Below are 25,006 nucleotides of genomic sequence, written 5' to 3'. Positions count from 1 at the left end.
TCTGGAAATGGGTGGGCATGATTGTAAGGGAGCCCACCTCCCCAGGATGCCCTTATTGGGGCATCCAGATAGACAAATCTCTGGTCAGTGCACACTCTCCTTCCCCAGGCATCCTGTTCAGTAAAATCTATACAGTCTCTAAGTTCACGAGTGAAGGGCCTCCTGGTGTAGATCCCAGGGTTCACCATTAGATTAGTGACTCTACCTGGCTCCTTCCTCCTGCCCCAGGAGGGAGGAAGAAAAGGAGACAGTAGACCAAGACCACTCAGACTATCTTTTCTTTTCTTTTTTTTTTTTTTTACAGAGACAGAGAGAGAGTCAGAGAGAGGGACAGATAGGGACAGACAGGAATGGAGAGAGATGAGAAGCATCAATCATTAGTTTTTCGTTGCGACACCTTAGTTGTTCATTGATTGCTTTCTCATATGTGCCTTGACTGTGGGGCTACAGCAGACTGAGTAACCCCTTGTTCTAGCCAGCGACTTTGAGTCCAAGCTGGTGAGCTTTGCTCAAACCAGATGAACCCGCGCTCAAGCTGGCGACCTTGGGGTCTCAAACCTGGGACCTCTGCATCCCAGTTCGACGCTCTATCTACTGCACCACCGCCTGGTTAGCCAGACTATTTTTTCTTCTGAACTGTCTACATAAGCAGTTTTTAAAATATCTTCTGGCCCTGGCTGGTTGGCTCAGTGGTAGAGCATTGACCCAGCATGTGGAAGTTCTGGGTTTGATTCCCAGTCAGGGCACATAGGTGGCGTGACCATCTGCTTCTCCCCCCTTCTCCTTTTCTCTCTCTCTCTCTCTCTCTCTCTCTCTCCCTCCCTCCCCCAGCTATGGCTCAATTGATTCGAACATGTCGCCCCAGGCTCTGAGGATGGCTCTGTGGAGCCTCCTCCTCAGGTGCTAAAAATAGCTTGGTTGCAAGCATAGCCCCAGATGGGCAGAGCATTGCCCCAGACAGGGGTTGACAGGTGGATCCAGTTGGGGCACATGTGGGAGTTTGTCTCTCTATCTCCCTTATTCTCACTTAAAAATAAATAAATAAATTAATTAATCAAGCTATTAATTAACTAACAGCTTCCTGGATTCTAAGGGTTCCAGCCTGGATTGGGGGGCAGGTTGGGGAGGGGTTGGGGAACACGGCCTTTATATCTGGGAGTTTGGCTTCATGGTGTATTTGGAAAAAAGGCCTCTCCTACTGAACCACTGATCTGGTCTAGCAGACAGTGAGGGGACCCAGAGAGGCCAGAGGTTGGTCTGACTTGCACAGAGGCGGTGTCTCTGGTGTCTGCTTTTCTGTCAGAACCTCAGTTTTGGGGCTTGAGAATGAGGTGCAGTGTCCTCTTAGGACAGTGGGCTCTGAGCTTCCAGTTAGGGTGGGGAGTTGGAAGAGGAGGGGGAAGAGAGAGAGGTGGATCTTGGGGGAGTTGGATGTTGTAGACTAGAGTCTAGAGGCATCAGGGAGTGGGTGATATTTGGGGTCCCCCATGATCTCCACACAGGAAGGGGTTTGGGAAGTGGGGGTGCTATCTGGGCTGAAAAGGTTGTTTGCTACCTGGCCCTGGCCCTAAGGAGGCCTGTCAGTCAATCCCTTGTGCTTTGAACTAGAATGGCCTCTGGTGCTCCTTTGCAAGGTTGTATCTGCCCTCAAGGAAGGGCAGACATTTCTTTGCTGGGTACCTGGGAGGCTGTTTAGCTGTAGCTGTGTGTCATGGTAAACTGTTTTACTTGCATTAGGTTTATCTTGGGGTAGTTTTCAGGAGACTGAAGGAGATTGGGAGGCCAGTGCCAATCAGCAATTGCTAGGGTCTCCATAATGGAGTTGGACCCTATGACCTTGGAGCTGGAGGGGAAGCTGAATGCAGGAATGGATGGCTGCTTGCACGCCAATCTGGCATGTTCCTTTGTATCTACCTGCCCAACCCATGCCCTGGGTTTGATGCAGGATGGTAGAGATAGGCATTCCTACCAGACACTACCCCAATTTTCCAAAGCATTCCAGGGTGTCTCCTTTTTCCAAGCCTTGGCTCACCCACAGTCTTTTACACCCACTAGTCCCCATACAGGTTCCCACTTTTTTATTCCCGTCTCCCAAGCTGAGCCACCCACACATCTAAGGGGTGAGCTGGGGGGTGGGGGGGGGGTGGAGAGGGCCGGCTGGGTGAGTAGGGCATGCCCTGAGTCCAGTGAATCTGGTGCAAGAGCGAAGATGCACCCGGGGGCCCATCCCACAGTCGCTCTGGCAACAAAGCACGTGCGGAAGATGATCTGCACCAGCTGCCGCCGTGCCGCCCACCTCTCCTCGGTAACAACCCGGCCTGCACGCGGTTGCTGCAGCGGGGCACTGGGCCGTCGCGGGGATGCGGGCGTCTGCCTGCTCCACAGAGCCATCTCCATCTCTGCGACGGAAAGGCCCGCCCGCTTCGCCAGGGGGCACGCTTGGGGCGAGGGGTGTCTTGCATTCGGTGCGGTCGGTCTCCCGGCGGCCAGCGGGAGGCTGGCGTGGCGCCACGCAATGAGCCCATCGGTCGCCGGGCTAGGGGCTTAGTCTGTTCATTAGAGTTGGTGCGCTGGGTGGCAGCGTCCAGAGACCAGAAGGTTGGAGGGAAGTCTGAGCGCCGCACCTAAACATTGTGGGGCATCCGAGGAGCGAAGGCCAGGCAAAACCTCGCAGGCGCGGCGGGCTCGGGTCCTCGCGCTCCCAGGACTCGCGCCCGCGCCTCCCACGGCGCCCGGGCCGGCCCAGCCGCGCGGCTGCAGTGACACCCAGCGACAGTGGAGAGAAGTGCAAGCGCCGTTTGCTTCTCTCCCGGGGTAAGGTCGGCGCCTGTCGAGGTTTCCACTCGTGGTTACCAGCGGGCACCCCCGAGAGTGAAGGTCGCGCTCGCAGACTGTCCCGCGGGGCACTTCCCCTTCCCCTCCCCCGGCTTCCTCCCTGCAGGCACCCGAGCGCCGGGAGATCCTGCAGGGCTGCAGTGCCCGGAAGGGCGGGGCGGGGCGCAGCGCCGGCGCTGGGCTGTGACCCCGAGCAGTTTCACTTCTGGATCCTGTCCCGGGGGTGACGGGAGAGTACCTGGGTGGGGATGGAGAAGGGGCGCACGGGGTGGGCCGAGGTCCCGCTTGGGACCCCGAGTGAGGGTTAGGTTTTCACTCCTGGGTGTCACGCGCCCCGTGCCCCCCTCCATTTTCCATCCCCCATGGGTTCCACTCCGCTGTCCCCGAGATGCTGCAGGTCCTCAGCCGCCACCGCCTCCGCGGGGGCTGCCGACCCCCGGAGAGGCCCTGAGCGGCGTGGGCGGCAGAAGGAGCGAGCTGTGAAGCCGCAGGCAGGGGGTTAGGCTGCGGGCTGCTGAGACGCCGAGCTGTTTCTCAGAAGTGCAGCTGCCCCTCCCCTCACACCCCCCTCAACTCCCACCTCGGCCCGCCCTGCACCCCTCCCCCCACCCAGCCTAAGCTTTCTTCTCTCAGGCACCCCCAACCCGGGAATCCAGGGTCTGAGTTAAAAGGAGATTCTGAGAGAGGACGGAGGCTGAGCCTTCAGCCAGCCTCACTGCTCATCATCGGAGCTTCCCACTGTCACCGCCCTGCCCTTTGCACCTCTGTGGGCCAGGATGGGAATTTCATAGGTTACAAAAGTGACCAGTAGGGAAAATCACAGGCTGCCATTCCTCTCGCTCTTCCGCACCACCTGAGTTTGTGGGGAGAAAAGGTAGGGGAAACAGGACCTTCCCTGCTATTCTTGTTTCCGGAGTTAGAGGAAAAGCCTGGCTGGAGCAATGGGGTTGAGACCAGGCCGAGTCCCAGCTGGAAGGAACTCCGGAGATCCGTCTCCAGGGAAAAATCCAGGCCCAAAGAGGGAAAGCAAAGTGCTCAAGGGCCACCCAGAGAGTGGCAGGCTTGGGGCAGGGACCAGGACTCCTAATACCCAGCTGGAGTCTGCACCACTTTGTTTTATTGAGATTTCAGAACTTTTCTGGAGTTACCACTGGGCCTGCTGTCCCCCAACTCACACGTCTAGGGAGGGCAGTTAGGGTCTGTGCGTGAGAAGGTGGTGGAGGTGCTGAGACTGTAATTCCAGTGGGGGTGGCATGGGAATTGAAGATGGAAGGATGAGCCTGGGGGAGGAGGTGGCATCTGCCCCCCTAGTTCCCATCCACCAGCCACCCCCAGGGCTGTGGTTTATGTGACTAGGTAGCTCTTCTGGGTGAGGGGACCAGAGAGCTGAGCGGGGCGGGGGGTGATGGGAAAAGGCTGTTCTGGGGCTTCCTGCCCCCTCAGTCCTGGGAAAGGGGGGCAGTTTGCATCACCCACAGGCCCTCTAACCTCCATTCTTTCCACTGCAGTGCTCTTTCCTTGGGTATGTTCATGCTATTCTGGGGGAAGGCCTGTTATTTGGGGGGAAGAGAAGCAACTGCCTACTTCACAGGTCAAGACAGAGTTAAAAACAAAACCGCAGCAAATTCAACACCCCGTGTCCTTCAGGGACTTTCCATGACACCTTCCTTCCCCCCTCTCCCCCAAGCCAGGGAGTACCTCCCCAGAGGGCCTCCCCACCCCAGGTGCAGTGGCTTTTGGCTTGTATGCAAACAACTGTTTGACCCAGGAATGCTCTGCAGCCAGAGCCTGTGTCCTGGGCCCTGAGCAGTCCTCCAGTATCGCTCGGCCTTCAGGGCCCTTCCAGTGCTCTGGCCTCCGCTCTTCCTCAAACTCTGAACGCTGGGAGGTGGGAGGCAGGGAAGGCAGACAAGTCCTCATCTCTCCACCTGCCCTTGGGTGGCAGTTGCCTGCAGGTGGGGGTTTGGCCACCACAGCCTGTGTGGATGGCCTGGTTGTGTGGAGCAGTGGTGGTGGAGGAGGGTGCAGGTGTGGGGTGGCCTCCTCTGCCAGGCCCTCCACTCTCTAAAGCATCAGATCAGTTCCCAAGAATTAGGAAAGGAGACTGTCCTTAGGCTGAGGGTCCGTTCAGCCCCAACACCAGCCAGCTGTGGATCTCCTCCCTCTCCACTGCTCACCGGCAAAAGGATCCAAGTGTCGAGTGTCCCAGTCTCGCTTTTCTCCCTGAGCGGCTTCTGCTTTGAGAAGGGAGCGGGGATGGAGACAGCCACCTACTATTCTCTCCAAGGCTGAAAATCAGCTAGCTACTCTGGGGCCATTTTGAATATATTTGATGTTACAGTACAGAGACAGGCTGCAATGCCTGTCCTCTCTCCCTGCCCTTCGTGGTGAGACTGGAAAACCCGCTAGAGATCATCAGAACAGTCTGGTGGTGCTGAAGGTAGAGCCGGCGAAAGCTGCCGCCACCGGGGCCGCACATTCGCTAATCCGGAACCTTAGAAGTGTCTTCCTGCTGCCCTTTCCACAGAGGAGGGTAAGGAAAGGTGTTTTGCATGAGGCTGAGCAGAAGGCCAGACCACCTCTCAGACTCTCTCTCCTGGTATTTTTTAAGAGACAAAAGAAGAAATTAAGGCAGGAAGAAAACTGTACAATCCCTATGCCGTTCTCCTAGGAGTTTTCCCAACACCTTCCGTGTGGGCCTCCAAGGTGTCTAAAGACTATATTGAAATATGGTTCAGCAACTGCCACTTGAGTTTTCCAACATGGATGTTACTGAGACCCCAGAGATGGAAAAGTCAGGACTTGCCTATCTTTCAGGAAGAATCCCTGCTAGGAGGGAGGGCAGAGAAGTCTCGTAGAATTAATTGGGAGCCACTGTGCTCAATATATATGGATCCCGTCAGGCCCAGGCCCCAAACTCCTCGGGCTCCTTACTGAACTAAGGACCAGTGTGGAACCGGAACCTTACAATGGGGACACGGGCTAGCAGCAGGATAGCAACGACAGGCGCAGCAAGGCATGCTGTATTTTGGTGATAATTCTGTTCATCTTCATACTTGGACTTGAAGCATTCGCCAGAGGGGCTAAATGAGGAAATACTCCTAGAAGCAGAATTAAACCCTTCCATTTTCTGACAGCGGCAACTACAAATGAGAGGCATGCACAATGATTCATTTTAAACACACCGTTATTTTTTTTTTAATTTTTCAGCGTAAAAAATCAAACATGATAAAGAAAACTTGAAAACCACCAATCAGCAGGACTGTTTTTGACGCAAGGACGCACTCATATTGGTTCTGGCGAGGTTAGGTTAGCATTGCTACATTTCAGAAGCTGACTCTCAACACCCTTTTGGGAGAGCTCTGAAGGGCTGGATTGCAGGCAAAACTCAAGAAGAGTCAAGAGGGCAGGTCACCGCTGGGCAAGGAGGGCATTTCTGAGAAACGCAGATGAGAACACTGGGAGCCCCAGCTGTGTCAAAACCACCGGGCAAGGTCTCCCTCCTGCTCTCCTGGGGGAGAGGCCACCCTGAACCCCAAACCACGTCCCCTCCCTCCCCTGTCATTCTGCAGACAAGGGTCATCCACAGACCACATATGTGGTGGCTTTGGCAACCAGAAATTAAAAATAAACTATGGTTTTTCCAGCAGCCAATATGATCCCTCACCAAAGCTCACAGACTGAGAACCCGAGCATATAAAACCACAGTCTGGGTAGAGAGATGTCTGCTTTTCAAATGACCTGCTAATTCTTTGCAACCCACAGTAATTTGGTTTCTGTGAACCCACAGAAGCAGGTCCCCCAGAAAGGGCTTTGTCTACTGACCTGGAAGAGTCCTTGTAAAAATGAGTCACTGGCAATGGGATCAGTCATTTTCAGGGTTGCCCCATTTTCCTAACGTGTTCAAGTGTTCTCAGTCTTTATGGGCGAGGAAGAAGCAAAGCTGCACTTCCATTCAGAATATGACCTCGTCCCCACAGATGCCCGGCATGGGCTTGAGAGAAGGTTCTGGCATTATGGGACGGCTCTCCAGGCCTTCTAGAGTGGGTCAGTGGGGAGATGCCCAGTGAGGCCCATTTGGAGAAACTCTAAGTTGCTTGGGGAATTAATGGGCTCACAGGACAGTGAGGGAGGAAAGCTATTCTACTTCCCCGGCTGCAGTGCTGTGAAGTGCCTGTAGCATGTGGTCAACTCACATCGGTTCAGCATGTTCTTGACTCTCACACATTAAAACAACATGAAGGAAACTGTGTTAGAGACCAGTCGCCTCTACTGGCAACCGAACTATTAGTATGATCCTAGCACGGTCTCTGAATACTTCCAATGTCTTTAAGTCCAGATATGGTACATAAAGTGAAAAACATGCAATCATTCAACATAATCTCCCCACACCTCAAAAAAAAAATTAACATTACCCCATACACAAAATTACATAAAACCTCACAACATCCTTGGGAGGTAGATATTGTTAGGACCTTATGTTTTTTAATCAAAATATTAACATTCCAGTTTCAAATAACAACTCAATATTAGCATATAAGACATTTCACTATTACAATAGAGGAAACTTGCATTCAGTTTCTTCCATGTACAAAGGTTTATTTATCATTTTTAAAAAAGTATTCTTTAAGGTATCAATGTACTTTATTGTATTGTATTATCTACCTGAATTTCTGCACTATATATATTATTTTTAAAATTTTTATTTATTGATTTTTAGAGAGGGAGGGAGAGAGAGAGAAACATCAAGCTGTTCCTGTATGTGCCCTGAGTGGGGATCGAACTTCTGCATATCAGGGTAACACTCTAACCACTGAACTATCCGGCCAGACTTGTTTATCATATTGATGACATGTAGGATACAGACTATCTTCAGCATGGGTAAACAGACATACAGTCTTGTGTTATGAGCTCATACAAGTTTAAAGCCTATACCTCTTTTCCGAGTCCAGAAGCAACAGTCCTCGCCACTGGGTTCACTGGTCATTCTCAGACCATTTAGTCCTTTAGCCTTAGAGAACAGAACCCTTTTCCTAGGGTGGCCCAGGTCTAGCCTTTGGTTTCAGGTCACTGTTGTCCTCTTTATAGGCACTTAGGTCCCCAATCATTCCGCTTTTCTGAACTCTGCCTATTGAGAGTCTCTGAACTATATTTTCCATCTGAGCATAAAAATGAATCCCACTGGTTAAAAGGTAAGAGATACCACTGTATCATAGGCACAGACCACAGTATGGTGATCACCAGAGGGAAAGGGGGGGGTGTAAAGGGGAAGGTAAAGGGGTAAAAATGGTGACAGAAGGAGACAAAGAGCCTTGACTTTGGGTGTGAACCACAATGCAATATATAGATAAAGCATTATAGAATTGTATACTTAAAACTTATACAATTTTATTAGCCAATGTCATCCCAATAAATTCACTAAAAGTTTAAAAAGAGAGATATCACTGTATGCCTCTCATTATCTGCACAGCCTGATGCTATGTTCTAGGACAAACTTTTCATCACTCCACTTTTTTACTCTTCTTGAGTTTACAAGTGTTAATTTCAAGTCCTTGTGAAAGACCTTAGACATGTCTGAGGGTTCATATCTTGAGTGTCCCTGAGTCTCCATATCTCCGCTAGAGATCAAGATAACTACTCCCAATGAGATATACTTTAAAAGTTAGGGCTTCAACCCTGGCCAGATGGCTTGGATGGTTAGAGCATTGTCCCCATGTACAAAGGTTGCGGGCTTGATCCTTGGTCAAGACACATACAGGAATATTTAGCAGGAGAGAAGAAGAATAGTGATACAGAGAGTATTTGGAAAATCTTCATGCTAATGCAAGCTTTGTTAATAATACAGTGTTTCAACTGAGTAAAATTCTGTGCTCTGAAAATTTTTTCCTTGCAAAAGAAATCTGAGGTCATTTTCTATCTGGGCCATAGTGAGCATGGACCTCCCAGCAAAATGGCAAGCGCTGCATTCAAAAGGTGAGACATTTTGTCACTGACAAAGTCATAAGCTGAGTCAGGAACAGCTCAGGAGTAACAAAGCATAAGATTAACTAGCTTATCTGTACCAAGGCAAGTATCTTTTTGGAAGAGTGACTTCAGGACTCTAAGAAATGGTAGGTTTATTAATATCTCTTTTTCCCCCTGATGATGGTGGTGGAAGGTATTGGGGGAGACCCTTCTACTTAGTCCTCTGCCTGCAGAACACCCGTGTTGTATTTCAAGCAGTGAAGAGAACGTGTGGGGAGCTGCTTCTTTCCTTTCCCACCCTCACCCCAATTCTGTCACCTTGGCTGCAAGGAAATGTGTCATGGGATTGGTTGTTTCTCAGGTTGTGGCCTCCTGGGGATGTGTTGGTGGACCTGTCTGATAAGAGGGTTGGTGGGAAATGAGGCAGAGGGACCTACGTACGAGGCTCGTATCCTGGGGGACTCTGGTTGAGAAGGCAAACGTGCTGCCTGAAGTTGCTATAGGACTTCCCTGCTCAGCAGGGTCAGGCGTGAGCCCAGACCCCACCCTTGTCTCTGAGCATCTTCCTTCCCCCATTCCCCCAGCCCCAGCAGAGGGACAGTGGGGGTCACTAGTCAGCGTAAGGAGTGCCTAGAGAAGGCAGCGTTTACCTGTGTGGTGGTAACCACTGTGCACACCTGGCTCAACTTTAAGATTTAAGACTGTGGAGTTTCCACATATGAATTTTCTCTGGACCGGATGTGCCCCCATTTAGACTCAGAATGCTACAAAGAAAGTGCAGCCTTTGGAAATCATTCAGAAAACCCATTCGTCACAGGGAAAATGAGGGTCATATTGACAAAAAGCAACTCCAGGTGGGTGGGGTGGGCCTTACTTTCACTCCCTTAAGGTGCAAAAGTTGGTGTCTTCGGTAAAGACCTTCCCACTACTCTGGTGGAAAGGTACGCTTTCCCTCGCTTTCTCTTCTACTAATCCTTGCTTCCAAAGTCTCTTTCTTTTGTCCCCTGAAGAGACAACAGGATGCGTTATAGTTCACGAATGCGGGGTGGAGCCAAAGTGGGTTTACAGTTATGAGTATGCAAAACACAGAGTGTATTCTTGTATTATTGTTTTATTAATTACTGTATTATTTTCCACTCAAACAACTGTAGCCCTACTTTTGCCTCACCTTGGGTAGTAAGTAGCTCCTCATTCACAATGGGTAGAAGCATCCTGGCACAGCTTGGAGTCTAGGATTATGGAAACACAGTGGTGTAGCGGAGACTACACATCGAAATACATCTAATCTTTTAGCTGAAATCTCCAACATGTTGGGACTATTGCCATGGAATTTCACAAAATCGTTTTCCCTGAGACAGACGCCATGCTACAAAGAGAGATAAGCCATTTGTGCAGTCTGAGGTGGAACATTTTAATTACATAAACGAGTTTGAGCTTAGTGCATAAACCCTTTCAAAATATCAAGGCAGATACATACAATGCTAATCTACCAGGAATCTGAGGTTCTTGGCTCTGGAAGAAATGTTCATGAAGCTGACTCTTAATTTGAAAATAGGCTCCATGAAGTCCCTAAAAGCAAAATTTATTTTTCCTAATACAAGCTCTTAAAAAGGAGAGAGAGAGAGAGAGAGAGAGAGAGAGAGAGAGGCTTTGGCAAGCAGCTGCAGGTGCTAGTTTGTGTGTACACTTTGGGGAAGATCAAAATACCTTCCTGTTTTTTGTTCCTCTCCACCATCCTCTTCACATTCACAACTCGGTGGTTAAAGGAAAAACTTAACAACACTACTATTTTCACACCAAAGATATGTGAAACAGATATTCATATGTAGACCCTTCTGCTTAATACTTAATGCTGCATAAATGCTTCCTTTTTTAAACATTCATGGATATTTAATACCCATACATTATGAGCTTTAAAAAGTAACTGCTTACTGCATAATCACACCAATTTAACACTGGAAAGGACCTTAGAGAATGTCGAAATCCAGCTCTCACTCAATGGCCCAGGAACCTTAGTTTTCATAGCTAAGTGATTTGCCCAAAGTCATACAGCTAATTGGGGGCAAATGTGGAATTAGCAAACAGATGATGTGACCCTGCTTCCAGTGCTAATTTTACAATGGTCACTGAGCTTTTCCTTGATAGCATGCGTCCCATAATGAAGGATAAAGATGAGCAGAGCCATCTGCAGAACCCAGATGAGGCTTTCAGGAATCTTTGTGGCATACAGCAGCTCCATTTGAAATGGGGAGGAGACCACCCAACCTGCCCGATGAAGAAGAGCCTGCCAGCAAGGGTGCCCCCTCCTCGTCCCATCGTGAAGCTCAGCTCGGAGCTAAGCAACACTCATGGCATCCATCCCTGAATCCTCTTCCGGGGAGAGGGGGAGGCTAAGTCATATATTTTGGATTCTTTCTTTCTTTTTTTAATTGCTGGCAAGTTTACTTTGGTACTGTACACTGATACTCCATGAAGGAGACCAAGAACTTCAGGTAGGTGGGGTTGTTGTTGTTCCCCTCCCCTGGTGGTGCTGCTAAACCATCTTCCTCCTCAGAGCCCAACTCTGCCTATCTCGATCACAGGAAATGGATGCTGTTGGCCAGAGTGGACAACTTCCTGGAGTTTCGATGACAGTCTGTATTTAAAACCACTGGTTCTTCTGGCATAGAATTTCTCTTATAGATAAGTAGTTTAACCCAAAGTAGTTTTTTTTTAATTAGAGACAGGAGAGCAGAGTAGAAGCAGAAATATTACCAGATGACTTTTTTTTCTTTTTCTTTTTCTTTCTTTTTCCTTTTTATTTTTATTTTTGCTTATGTGGTAAGCGATGGATCTGATGCCCCAAGACAGGATCTTCAGTTGATCTTGATAAAAGATATACTTTATGGCTGGCCTTTTTCTTACCATTAGCCTGTCATTGGGATGGAGATTAGAGCCTAACCTTTCAGCCTTGTGTTAAGTGCAGAAGGACCAGGCTTCCCAGCAAGGTCAGTTGGTTAGATCTTCTGGGTGGATCTGGGCTCCTAACCAGAAAGGCTTTTGCACATACGGCTGGCACATCTCAGAAAGAGTGTCTCATGACACACAATGGGGGGATTCTTCTGACTGGCAACAAACTCCAAGGAATGACTGTTCTATTCATGCAAAAGATAATGACCAAATACTTCATTGGCCTTTTTTGTTTTTTGTGTAAGTGAAGAGGGAAACTTTATTCAGTGCAAGACAGCTCAATTGTGACACAGCAGGGCCAGCAGGGCCCTGGGGCAGCCTTGGGGCCTGGCCCATCTGCCTAGACAGTTGTGCTCCGCTCCTCGCTGCTCTGCTTTGCAGTGGAATGCTCTGTTGTGTTCCCGCAGACATCACTGGTGTTTCCGCTCAGCCTGGGAAACAGTCTTCAGTGGAAAGGGAAAGTGCACTCTTTAAGTGGCTTCATAAAATTCAAGTCCCTGGTGGGAAAACAAAAGTTTCACAAAAGTAGTAGCACAATATTATCTGCAAACAACTTCCGAATGGAGACGTTGTATCTCTGCTGCCTGTGTGAACCGGACCCTCCGGATGCTAAAAGCAGAATGGAAAGGAGTCTGGAATGGAGTTTGTTTTGAGAATGGTTTGTGCGGCTGGGGTATCCATTTTTAAAAACGAGGCTGAATGCTCAGGGGCACACCATCTCCAGGACCAGATGTTCACTTCAGCATGGCTCTGTGTTCTCCTCTGGCTATGTGAGAGGAGAACTCATACCGATCGTGGCTTCGATACCCACACATGTTACACTCAAAAGGATCACGAAAGCCGTGGCAGCCCATGTGAATAGTGAACATCACATAATCCAGGAAGAGGACTCGACAGTGGTCACACCGGTACACATCTATCACCTCCCCTTCTTTGTTGATCACTTTGATGGAGTCTCGTGGGCAGATGGGTGGGGGCTTGAGGAGTTCATAAGCACGGGGGACCTCCTTCAGAAGCGGCATCCCATTGCGGACCCGAGGAGGGACCATGTGATTTTGCTGGTAGATGTGATTCTGGCGTTCTTCATGGTTGCTGTCAGTGTCCGTGGAGTCGTGGCCACTATTGTTGGGGGAGAGGCCTCTTTCAGAAGGCAGGCTCTTCTCTGACAGGTGGACATTCTTCTTTTCCAGGTCCTGGGGGGCCCCATTTGGCATCTCGGCACGGGTGAGGGCTATGGGATACATGCTGCTGATAACTGGAACCATCTCTGAGGTGGGGGCAGGCGGTGTCTGGACGAGGGGGCGCAGCGCCTCGGCACCCAGATAGCTGATGGCATTGTTGATGGCCTGGTCCATCATGCGGCTTTGTATGATCTCACTCTCCTTCTCGTACATATAGCTGGGATTGTAGCTGATGTCAAAGCAGTGGCGCTTCTCACCTAGGACAGGTGAAAGAGTGGGTTACAAAAGGGGAAAATACAAAGGCAGAGCATTTGTAAAATTACTGTCCAGAGTCCTTGACAAGTGAGAAAAGACGTGAGGCTGGCACAGGAACACCCAGCCCAGGCAGAAGGGTTCCACACGGTGCTGAGGTCTAAGGGGATGGTGGCTGACTGCTCACCTGTGGGCAGTCAGAATAAATTAGGCAGGCAGAGGGGGGGAGTCAGAGATGTCGTTAAGTTGACACTACAGTGTGAGCTGTTTCCACTGCCCAGGTCAGAGGGGAAACTCTGGAGGAAACAAAGCAAGAGAACACGAGGGCAGGGTTTAGGGGGCTCCCCGTGCAGGGGTACAGGAGCATCTGCATTTCTGTGTGCAAACTATTAGGACACAATTCCCTGACTTCTTTTTTTTTTTTACTTTTTAGATAGAGGTGAGAAAGAGAAAAAGAGAGAGAAAGGAGAAGTGGGAAGCATCAACTCGTGGTAGTTGCTTCCCATATGTGCCTTGACCGGGCAAGCCCAGGGTCTTGAACCAGCAACCTCAGCGTTCCAGGTCAACTCTTTATCCACTGCCTCACCACAGGTCAGGCCAATTCCCTGACCCTTACTTTGCTTGTTATTTTCTGCTGGTAACAGCAGGGAGCCAGGGGAACAGAAATATTGCCCAAAGTGGGGATGATCTGTGACTGGCCTGCTGCTTTTAAAATAGCTACAAGGGTAGAAAAAATAGCCACAGAAACTCTCCATTCCCTGTACAGGCCGCTCCCCAAACACATCAGTCACCGGCCGGCCTGAGATGGAAGTAAATGAGCTTCAAATGCAGAAGGTTTTAGAAAAGCTTTCTCAACAAAAGATCATGATCTTTGCCCCTTTCATCAAGCGTGTGATTCTTTTGCTTGGGGAAAAAAAAAAAACAATGTATCATTGATACAGATGTGATCATTAGGACCTATCTCACCCTTAACTGAAAAATTTATTTGTGGTCACCCTCTCCTACTTCTCATGTCAAACTGCTGAGAAATTTTGAAAACAGAGTTTAGCCACCTTCAGAAGGTGTGGGTGTTGTGTGTTAGAAAACAGGGGCTCTCTGGCCACAGGGAAGGCAGGAGCGGGGTCTGCAGCAAAGGCAGACGTGCTCAGTGGCGAGTGGCTGGTGGAAGGAAGAGAAAGTGGGGAAGACGTGTCAGGAGCTGGAAGTGGGCCTACGCTTACTGCTGATGCTTTCTTGTTCTGCAGATGTCAGATTCTGGAGAGACGTCTCCCTACTGTAACATTTCCTAGGCACGTTGTGGCTCCAAAATTTGTCACCACCATACAGCAAAGGATTCAGTGATGAAAAAAAACATAAGGAAAAAAAAGAAGGGTCGGAAGAACCAGTTCCTTTTCTTCAGGTCTGCCCAGCCTCTGGGGAGATAAGTAAGGCCTGCAGATGTGGGGCTGGAGGAAACAAACCCCGCAGGCTGGGAGGGGCGCCCTGTGGAGGCCTTTGTCTTGCTCTAAAGGCCATGTTGGGGCATTTTAACAGGAGAGGAATATGTCTTCTGTAAAAGGAATTATATAAGGCAAGGGCAAGCTGATTTGGTACACATTGTTTACTTAAGTGTCAAGGGAATGCAAAACTTTCAGGTATACATGGGGAAGGGAAGTCATCCTTGGAAAACTTCAATTTTGTGAAGAGTCTTGAAATGGTAGGATTGAGATGTTCGGAGAGGTAGACGGGACGTCCTCCTGGGGAGAGGAGTGTGAGTGAAGGCAGGGAAGGGGGCCCAGAGGGAAGAGGAAGGGAATCTGGCTACAGCTACCAAGAAAGTATTCCCCAAACTTCTGTCATTCCTTCACAGTCTGCAGCATTCTGCCACCACGGCCGTGTGCTGGTGACAGCCTGAGCTCCAGGGTCACACGGGCTGGATTTGATGCACGGCTCATCAGTTACTAGTTGCCTGACCTTGGGCAAGTTACTTAACCAGTCTATGGCTCGAGTGCTCCTGTGAAACTGGGATAATGATTGTACCTGCCTCACAGGGTCACTGGTAAGCACTTAGAATAGTGCGTAGCACATACAAAGCACTTTGTAAATGTCAGGAGTTTTTGTTTTGTTTGAATCTCTCTGGTGGGTGCCCAGGGGTAGGGGTAGCTTGAGGAGGGCATGGGAGGATAAATAGTGATGAACGGAGACTTGACTTGGGGGGGTGAATACACAATACAGTGTACAGGAAACGTGTAGTACACTTGTGCACATGAAACCTGTATGATTTTATTAACCAGTGTCACCCTCATAAATTCAATTTAAAAGCACTTTTTAAAAAAAATATTTTTCTAAATTGGTTTTTGGAGAGCGGGGAGAGAGAACAAGTGAGGGAGAGTGAGAAAGAAGGGGGAGAAGTGGGAAGCATTTACTCATAGTAGTTGCTTCCTATATGTGCCTTGACCGAGCAAGCCCAGGGATTCAAACCAGCGACCTCAGTGTTCCAGGTTGATGCTTTATCCACTGCACCACCACAGGTCAGGCCCAATTTAAAAAATCTTTTTAAGGTAACGATATCACTAACACACACAGAAAACCAGAATCACTCACCATGAATAGAAGGGAACTACGAGAACTAAAGACGATAAACAGGACCATCGATTCCATGTTGATCAGACATCACTGTGAGTGCTTGAGAAAAAGATCCCCCCCTCTGGCAGAGGCGGGGTCACAGGGAGCAGAGAGACAGCTGTCAGGGGGAAGGGGGATGAAGGGATGGGCTCAGAGAAGGGGGGAGGGATTAGTGACATTATATACACACACACACACACACACACACACACACAACACAGAGATACAGATAACAGGACAGCAAATCCCAGAGGGGAGGGGGGAGGGAGTTAGAGGGAGGGGGCAAAAGGGGTCTGAATAGGGACATGGGGGAGGGCATTATATTTACTGGGACGCTTGAATCCATGTTAACACAATAAATTAAAATTAATTTAAAAAGAATAAAGATCTCCCCTCTCTTTGTTCAAAACAGAGATTACCAAGTGTGAGATGGGTGTTCAACAACTAGCATCAAAATAAGTTTAAATTTCTCTCCTTGATATAATCAGGGAGGTTGAAAGAGAACTAAAAAGAAAACAATTCTCTTGCCACTTGGACCAAGGTTTTTAAATGCCCTGTGGGCCTCCTAGCACTTGGCATCCCGCATTTCGGGAGATACTGAAAGAAGATAACACAGGGTGAGACCACATGATGGGCATTCTGAATGGCCAACCATAAGGTTTGGGTTTGAACAAACAGCAAACCGCTACGCCCTTGTGGTCAAAATGTTATTTTCAGGATATTAATGTAACAGCAACATGTAAGATGAACCAGGACAAGGAGAAACTGGAGCCAGAAAGACCAGTTAAAATATTGAATATAATCAAGCGGATTTGTCCTGCATCCCCACTACCTCCAAGCCAACCTGCTAATGTCTAGACAAATAGCTGAGAGAAATAAATATGCAAAGAAAAACACCCTGCCTTGGCAACTCAATAAAAAGCAACAGAGCCCTGGCTGGATGGCTCGCTTGGCTGGAGCCTTGTCCTGCAATGCAGAGGTGGCTGGTTCGGTCCTTGTCCTGGGCACATACAGAAACAGATTGATGCTTCTGTCTCCCCCTTGCCCCCCTTCCTCTCTCTGGATTCAATAAAAATAAAAGATTAAAAAAATAGAAAAAAATAAAGACAAAAAAAAAAGCAACAGAAAAGCAGACCTTTGCCAAACTGATCAGTGGGTTCTTTTTTTCTCATTTTCAGCTTCCAGATTGGATGTATCTTTGATCAAGGCTGTTTGGAAGAATGAGACTGAGAACAAGAAAGCCAGCTAAGGTCACAAATGCTCATTCCCCTGAGAGTGACCCAGAAACAATGAACTTGGGTTGCCTGGCTTTTTCAGGGTTACCGAGGATTTCCAGAGTGGCCAGCTCTACTCAGCTCCTCAAATACCAGAGGTCCCTGAGAGTCTTTGTCACCTTTTCACCCAACAGAGAGGCCCGAGGTAATTCCCAGGGTGAGACAGGGACCACACAAACTTCTGCTTTTCTCCTTTCTCCCAGGAGTTGGCTTTACTTAAGCAGGCCTACAGTTTCACAGCCGGTACCACCTGCAGCACCTGTCAGAAAACAGCTGAGGGCTGAAGTTGTAAGAGGCAAAACATGAAGAGGAAAACGAAGGCCTGGATGAGTGGAAGTAGGTGAGTGAGTTCTGCGGTTAACGCAGCCCGTTGTTCACAGTGAAGAAGCTGGGAGAGCCTCAGACCTTCACGTGCACGCACCCTGCAGTCACCAGACCCCCGCGTCTCCGAGTTACCGTAACTTGAGTCGTGCAGATGATTATCAGTCACCTGTAGACTCGATGACTCAATGTGTATGAAACTCAGAAGGGGTAATCTACAGTAATTGGAAAGCCAACAGCTCACGTTTCTTTAGTAACACACTCATAAAAAAGGTTAGTCAAACCACAACAGTGTAACTGCTCCCAACCTGCACGGAGCCTCTAGTCCAGCTTCTAGTCAGAATCATACCACACCTTTGAATGACTAATGATAGCAGCTTCAGGCTGAGTTAGAGGTTTTTCTTCCAATGAAAATACAAACGGCAACAGCAAATCTTAAGTTTAGAAACCAAGACTGTCTGGTTGCGCCATTTCCTACCTGTGATTTTTTTTTTTAAAGGTGCCGATTCCTAATATCTAGGCTTTGATAACTCCAGCTGAGCAAATACCTGCAATATGGCCAGGGCATACGGTTGTTGGCTTCTAAGTGCCAACTTCAAAGTACAGAATCACAGCCGAGAGCTAAAATGGACTTCTTCTGAGCGTGTGGATTCAGATCTCTGTCTTTGGAGTGGAGGGACAAGATCCACCACCCTAATCTGTTGATTTCCAGTCTTTATACTCCACAGTACCTAGTGCTGTGTCTTATATGTAATACTAATAAGAATAGTTACTATTGCCTGACCTGTGGTGGCGCAGTGGGATAAAGCGTTTACCTGGAACACTGAGGTTGCTGGTTCAAAACCTTGGGCTTGCCTGGTCAAGGCACATATGGGAGTTGATGCTTCCTGCTCCTCCCCCTTCTCTCTCTCTCTCTCTCTCTTTCTCTATCCCCTCTCTCTAAAAATCAATAAATAAAATATTAAAAAAAAAAAAAGAATAGTTACTATATATTGAGTCTTTACTATATACCCAGTGCTGTCCTAGGTACTTGGCATAGTGTCTCATTTGACCTAAAATGAATTCTCATCTCGTACTCAGATGAAGAACCGAAAGTACAGACAGCTCGATTACCTGGCCCAGCTTGCTCGGTTGGCAAATGGAGAACCAGGATGCAGCCCAAGGGCCATACATCTAGTATGTGTTTGAGTAGTAAGTGCTGATTCGTGGCTACTGCCTTGCCCACGGCTGCACAATCCCACCACTGGCAGTGACTTCAGGGAAAAGCGACCATGCTTTGTTCCATATGGACCAGCACCATGCATTCGAGACACATCTGTGATGCAAAGAGTTGTGATGTCTGTAAGGAGCTTAACAGAGTGCCCATCATATGTAGGCACTGAATAAGTGATAGATCTATTATTATTATCCTTATCATCATCACACCGTATTAGGCACTCTAAGGAATACAAACATGCTTGCAATCCAATAGGAGATGCTGCATTTACACAATTTTGTTACAAATCAATATCTTTAACGCTATGTGGTGAAACCAAGAGTGAGAAGAGAAAAATACAGATCACTTCTCAAATATGTTGCACGTAACATGGGACAAATATCAATCAATTATTTTCTTTAAAGTCTCCTCATAATCTGAGGCGGTGGTAGTGATGGTGGAGACAGTCATATATGTTACAAAAAACAGACTGTTAAACTGGTCTTCAGTGTGGTAGGGGGGGCGGGATAGAGCCGAGAGAGAGCTCAGGAAAAGTCGGGGAATGTAGACCCCCTGTACCTTCAAGGGTAGATGTGTGTGTGGGGGGGGAGCGTTTCAGACGGAGAGCATGGGAAGAACAATTCCATGGAAGTGGAAAAGTTATTACCTAGAAGTGGGAGTACATTGTGGCCGAATTAAAGTAGTTGGCTGAAATAATAATATTAGAAAAGGTGAACTGGAGACAGAGTGTGAAGGCTCAGACTGCCTGGGTGGCTTGGGTTTTTTTCCAATTGAGAGGTTTTCTTTTGAGGAGGTGGGAGGGAGATGATTTGAATTTTATAAAAATAACACAATTCCAATATTCCCATCATCATGATGGGTAATGTGAAATATTCATATTTGCTTTCTGTTTAAGTTTTTTTTTTTTTAAGTCACTTGAATGTATTTGCTGTGCCTTCCTACAATTTCCCATGTGTAGAATCGCTTACTGCAGGCACGTATCCAAAAAAAAAAAAAAGGCAAGTAAGTAGGGTAAATGGAATATCTGATGATGGTTATGGCTCTGATCTCAATCTAAACGAGACTACAGAGACTACAGTGACTAACACTTCCAGGAGGAGGAAAGCAGAGAGGAGCCACAGAACAGGAAGCAGGAAGGAGAGAGAACAGAGAGAGCGTGGGGGTGGTGGTCAGGAAAACTGAGCTGGAGGCCACAGTTTTTTTGTCTCTTTTTTTGTCCAGAAAAGCCTTCATCCTCTGTGAGACACGGTGAAGTGCTATTTGGATGCTGTCTGTCCTGATGGAGTTACCAGCGAAAGACACTCCTTTTCTCAAGAAAACACTCCGTGGGGGGAGGATGAAGAGGGTAAAGGAAGCCAACTATATGGTGATGGAAGTAGACTAGGCTGTGGGTGGTGAGCGCACAGGGCAACATACAGATGAGGTATCACACAACTGTACACTTGAGACTCATCCAAGGTATTAACCAATGCCACCCCAATAAACTAATTCAGTAGTAAAATAAATTAAAGCACACCCTTGAGGGAGAATGCCTGCTCTTCTTCAGAGCTTTCCTTCCCCAAGCTTTCAATGACTAGACTCGTCGCTGTGCCCAAGTCCCCGTGTCGCACACGTGACACGCACTGCTCCGGGTGACCTCCCTTAGACTGTAGCACTTTTCAGCCTTAGGTTCTGGCTCTGGTCTGTCACCTACTAGCCCTGGATCTGCATCTTTCTGATCTCCTTTCCCTCCAACAGTAAAAGAACCTCACCGGGTGGTTTCCTAATATCCCGTCCAGCTCTGAAAAGCGGTGACTCTGTGATGCATAGAGGGTTATGGATTTCAGCCTCTTGGGAAGGGCTAGGAGAAGGCACTTTGTGCTCTTAGAAACAGGTATTAAAACTGCTTCCTGTCTTTCTGTTAACCAAAGCGAACAATTGCTCTTTAGTTACTTCACAGGGAGAATCGATGGTGTTTGTTGAAGTGTCAAAACCTCACTACTCATATGTTTACCGCAGGTGAGTGAGATCTTTTTTTCATGTCCGTTTAGACATGAAAACTTCCTTTAATAAAGTAATACATAAAATTAAAAAAAAAAAAAAGGAGATGCTATGGTAACCACTTGGGTCTGAATAACACATCTGTTTTTGGAAAAGAATGAAAAATCAGAAAAAGCAATATGTAGAAATGTAGTCATTTTCCTCCTCCCCCTAGGAGAGAAATCTGGCCTCTATTTTGAGCCAAGTACTTGAAGATGGTCTAGTTAGTAGTCCAACGAGTTTAAAACAGGAAGATGAGAGGGAAAAGGACAGGCCCTAAAAGGGTTGGACACTAAAAGTAAGGTCTTCTTGTCCTTGGAAAAGAACAAGTAGGAAGAATGATGGAAAGATGCTGATTTCTAATGAATATGTGTCAGTTCATTTTTAGAGAAAGTGATACAGAATTTCTTGGAGAATTAGGGAAAAAATGTATTTTTCTCCTACTTGGGCAATTTAATTATACTCTTACTCTTCAATAGAGGCATGTGTGTGCTTCTTCTTCTTCTTTTTTTTTTTTTGTATTTTTCCGAAGTGAGAAGCGGGGGTGGGGGGTAGGCAGGCAGGCAGACAGACAGACTCCCGCATGCGCCCGGCCGGGATCCACCCTGCGTGCCAACCAGGGGGTGAAGCTCAGCCCATCTGGGGTGTTGCTCCATTGCAACCAGAGCCATTCTAGCGCCTGAGGCAGAGGCCATAGAGTGGTCCTCAGCACTCAGGCCAACTTTGCTCCAATGGAGCCTCGGCTGTAGGAGGAGAAGAGAGAGATAAGAAAGAAAGGAGAGGGAGAAGGGTGGAGAAGCAGATGGGCGCTTCTCCTGTGTGCCCTGACCGGGAATCAAACCCAGGACTTCCATATGCCAGGCCAATGCTCTACCACTGAGCCAACCGGCCAGGGCTGTGTGTGTGTGTTTCTAAATACATTTGGACATAATCCAGTTGGTCCCTCTTCCTCAGTTCAATTCTAATGGATGAGAAATGTTACCTACTATTAATTACCCTATTTTTCACTCCACAAGACGCACCTGACCATAAGACACATTTAGGGTTTTAAGGAGGAAAATAAGAAAAAAAAAAATTCTGAACCAAATAGTGTGTTACAATATTTAATAAAATACCAAATTTTTTGCTCCATAAGATGCATGGGCATTTCCCCCTCCACTTTTTTTTTTGGGGGGGGGGGGAAGTGTGTCTTATGTAGCAAAAAATACAGTATCTCTAGCCTGCTGGGAAAGTGTTGGGCTGACCTGATGGTTTAATTTCACCTCTACCCTCACAGTTCAAGAGGTCAGGGAAGCCAAGCTTGGTCTGAGTGCTGTACCACTGTCAGCAAGTAGTAAAGGGAGTGACTCATTCCTCCTTCACACTTTACCCATTGCCATTTCACTGGCAGTTGATCTTTTCAGAAAATGGTGCCTTGGAAAGGAAATATCGGAGAGAGAAGAGAAGAGGGGAGAAGGGAACCGCCAACCCATATGTTTTACACCACTTTTTATCACACTGTCATAATGTTCCTTCTTTGATATTACTATTTTCTTTTTTTTTTTTTTTTTTCTGAAGCTGGAAACAGGGAGAGACAGTCAGACAGACTCCCGCATGCGCCCGACCGGGATCCACCCGGCACGCCCACCAGGGGCGATGCTCTGCCCACCAGGGGGCGATGCTCTGCCCATCCTGGGCGTCGCCATGTTGCGACCAGAGCCACTCTAGCGCCTGGGGCAGAGGCCACAGAGCCATCCCCAGCGCCCGGGCCATCTTTGCTCCAATGGAGCCTTGGCTGCGGGAGGGGAAGAGAGAGACAGAGAGGGAAAGCGCGGCGGAGGGGTGGAGAAGCAAATGGGCACTTCTCCTGTGTGCCCTGGCCGGGAATCGAACCCGGGTCCTCCGCACGCTAGGCCGACGCTCTACCGCTGAGCCAACCGGCCAGGGCACTATTTTCTTGATATTGCTATTTTCTATCAAAAAGATGGATTCAGTTAAATGACTCAAGAGCTTTATTTTTTTTTTAAATCTCTAAAACAAAGGTTCAGGATATAAGCTAATGAGAGAAGATCAGGGCAGTGTTCAGGAACAGGGGTATTATGTGCGTGGCAAGGTTCTCTCTAAGTATTTCATGATGAACGAAGGGATAAAAGAGAAAATGAACAAATACGATATCCTAAGTCAAATACATGATTGTTGAGCTAACACAACTGTTTTTATAGAATCTCAGATTCATCTTTCTAAAAAAAAAAAAGAAAAAGAAAGAAAGAAAAAAAAAAGGCCCTGGCCAGTTGGCTCAGTGGTAGAGCATCGGCCTGGTGTGCAGAAGTCCCGGGTTCGATTCTCGGCCAGGGCACACAGGAGAAGCGCCCATCTGCTTCTCCACCCCTCCCCCTCTCCTTCCTCTCTGTCTCTCTCTTCCCCTCCCGCAGCGAGGCTCCATTGGAGCAGAGATGGCCCGGGCGCTGGGGATGGCTCCTTGGCCTCTGCCCCAGGCGCTAGAGTGGCTCTGGTCACAACAGAGCCACGCCCCGGAGGGGCAGAGCTTCGCCCCCTGGTGGGCGTGCCGGTTGGATCCCGGTCGCGCGCATGAGGGAGTCTGTCTGACTGTCTCTCCCCGTTTCCAGCTTCAGAAAAATACAAAAAAAAAAACAAAAAAAACCCAAACAAAAAAACAAAACAAAACAAAAAAAGCCTAAAATATATGACATAGTTCCTAGCATAAACACCATTTCTGTACAACCTTGAGAAAAGAGTTATCTGAAGTTACACGTGTGGGCTTGGTTAACACAAAGGGTGTTCATACTTGCTGCCTTTCCTCTGTCTCATCTCACAGGCTTGTAGAAGGTTCGAGCTGGGAGAGACCTTCCTGATCACCTCATTACCTATTCAGTCTCCTCATTTCACAGATGAGTAAACAGAGGCCCAGAAAGGTTACGTGATTTGTCTAAACACAGACATGGTTAAGAAATGACTGAGCTAGAATTGGAACCTGTGTCTTTTGGCTTCTAATCCAGGGTCCTTCTTGCTGCACTATACCACAATTTACTCCCCCCCCAAATTTCCCCCAGTTATGCAGGGCCCTGAAGCCCAGAAGTCACTACCTCAGCTCAAATCGAGAGCTAACGCGACTGGGTTTCCTGACTCCACACAGTGAGAATGTGATGGCTCAGAAGATGAGAGAAATCAACCGACAAGATCAGCATCTTTCATCAGTCTGGAAACAGAGGCATGAAAATCCTCTTGTCACAATGGTAACAGACAAATGGAACATAAATCTCTGATGCAATGAGCAAAATGGTATGGACCTGGATATATGAAACGTGTGTTTTTAAACCCATGAAAATACCAAAGCATCTTTTATTATATTAAGTAGGTAGGGCATTAGCTCAACAATAGGTGTGGGGCAGCTATAAGAACTAGGCAGCTTCTCTCATAGTTTAGTTCTCTTAGACCAAAATACATTGACCATAACTGGATTGAAATTAAGTCACTTAGCATTTTTTTCTTGCCCATTTCTCCCCACATCCCTCTCCATATCAGCTGCAGCCATTTCTGGAGTCAAAACTTTCCCCAAATTAAATGACACTCATGGCACAGAATAACAATCCCAGCTTCCTTCTGTACTCCAGTCAGAACCTCTTCACATCAGCAAAGCTCAGAAGAGAGATGAGCAATGTCTTAAGATAATGTCCTGGAATCACAATTGGCCCACTGCACCTAACTGCATATAAGTCACTGCATGCCCCCTGACATTTCTCACCAAGGAAAGGAAAGATGATAAGGAGGGAGGAGGGGGGGTCCTCTCTGAACCGAAACGCAGCAACTTTAGTCTGGCACAATGTATTCTTTTTTTTTTTTTTTAATTTTATTTATTCATTTTAGAGAGGAGAGAGGAAGGGAGAGAGAGAGACAGAGAGGGAGAGAGAGAGGAGAGACAGAGAGAGAATGTGGGGAGGAGCTGAAAGCATCAACTCCCATATGTGCCTTGACCAGGCAAGCCCAGGGTTTCGAACTGGCGACCTCAGCGTTTCCAGGTCGACGCTTTATCCACTGTGCCACCACAGGTCAGGCTAGCACAATGTATTCTTTTTTTTTTTTTTTTTTTTTTTTAATTTTTTTTTTAAAATTTTTATTTTTATTTTTATTTATTTATTCATTTTAGAGAGGAGAGGGAGGGACAGAGAGAGAGAGAGAGAGAGAGAAGAGAGACAGAGAGATAGAAGGAGGGAGGAGCTGGAAGCATCAACTCCCATATGGGCCTTGACCAGGCAAGCCCAGGGTTTCGAACCGGCAACCTCAGCATTTCCAGGTCGAGGCTTTATCCACTGCGTCACCACAGGTCAGGCGCACAATGTATTCTTAAAGTGACCGAAAGGGTGCAAACACTTTGCAGCTAATCAAAATAAATA

General features: G+C 47.8%; 1 protein-coding gene across 3 annotated transcripts in view; it reads right to left on the bottom strand.

Moving 5' to 3' along the window:
- Positions 1-6,023: 6,023 nt before the first annotated feature.
- Positions 6,024-25,006, bottom strand: part of IKZF3 (IKAROS family zinc finger 3) — a 94,466-nt gene continuing 75,483 nt past the window's right edge. For all 3 annotated transcript variants that reach the window (XM_066364278.1, XM_066364280.1, XM_066364279.1), the window contains one exon: positions 6,024-13,186. In XM_066364278.1, coding sequence (XP_066220375.1) covers positions 12,483-13,186 — 704 coding nt within the window. In that variant the 3' untranslated portion in view covers positions 6,024-12,482. The remainder of the gene's footprint in view (positions 13,187-25,006) is intronic.

Source organism: Saccopteryx leptura, chromosome 2 (genome assembly GCF_036850995.1).
Source record: "Saccopteryx leptura isolate mSacLep1 chromosome 2, mSacLep1_pri_phased_curated, whole genome shotgun sequence".
Classification (NCBI taxonomy): Eukaryota; Metazoa; Chordata; class Mammalia; order Chiroptera; family Emballonuridae; genus Saccopteryx; species Saccopteryx leptura.
This window is presented reverse-complemented; position numbering and strand designations above follow the sequence as displayed.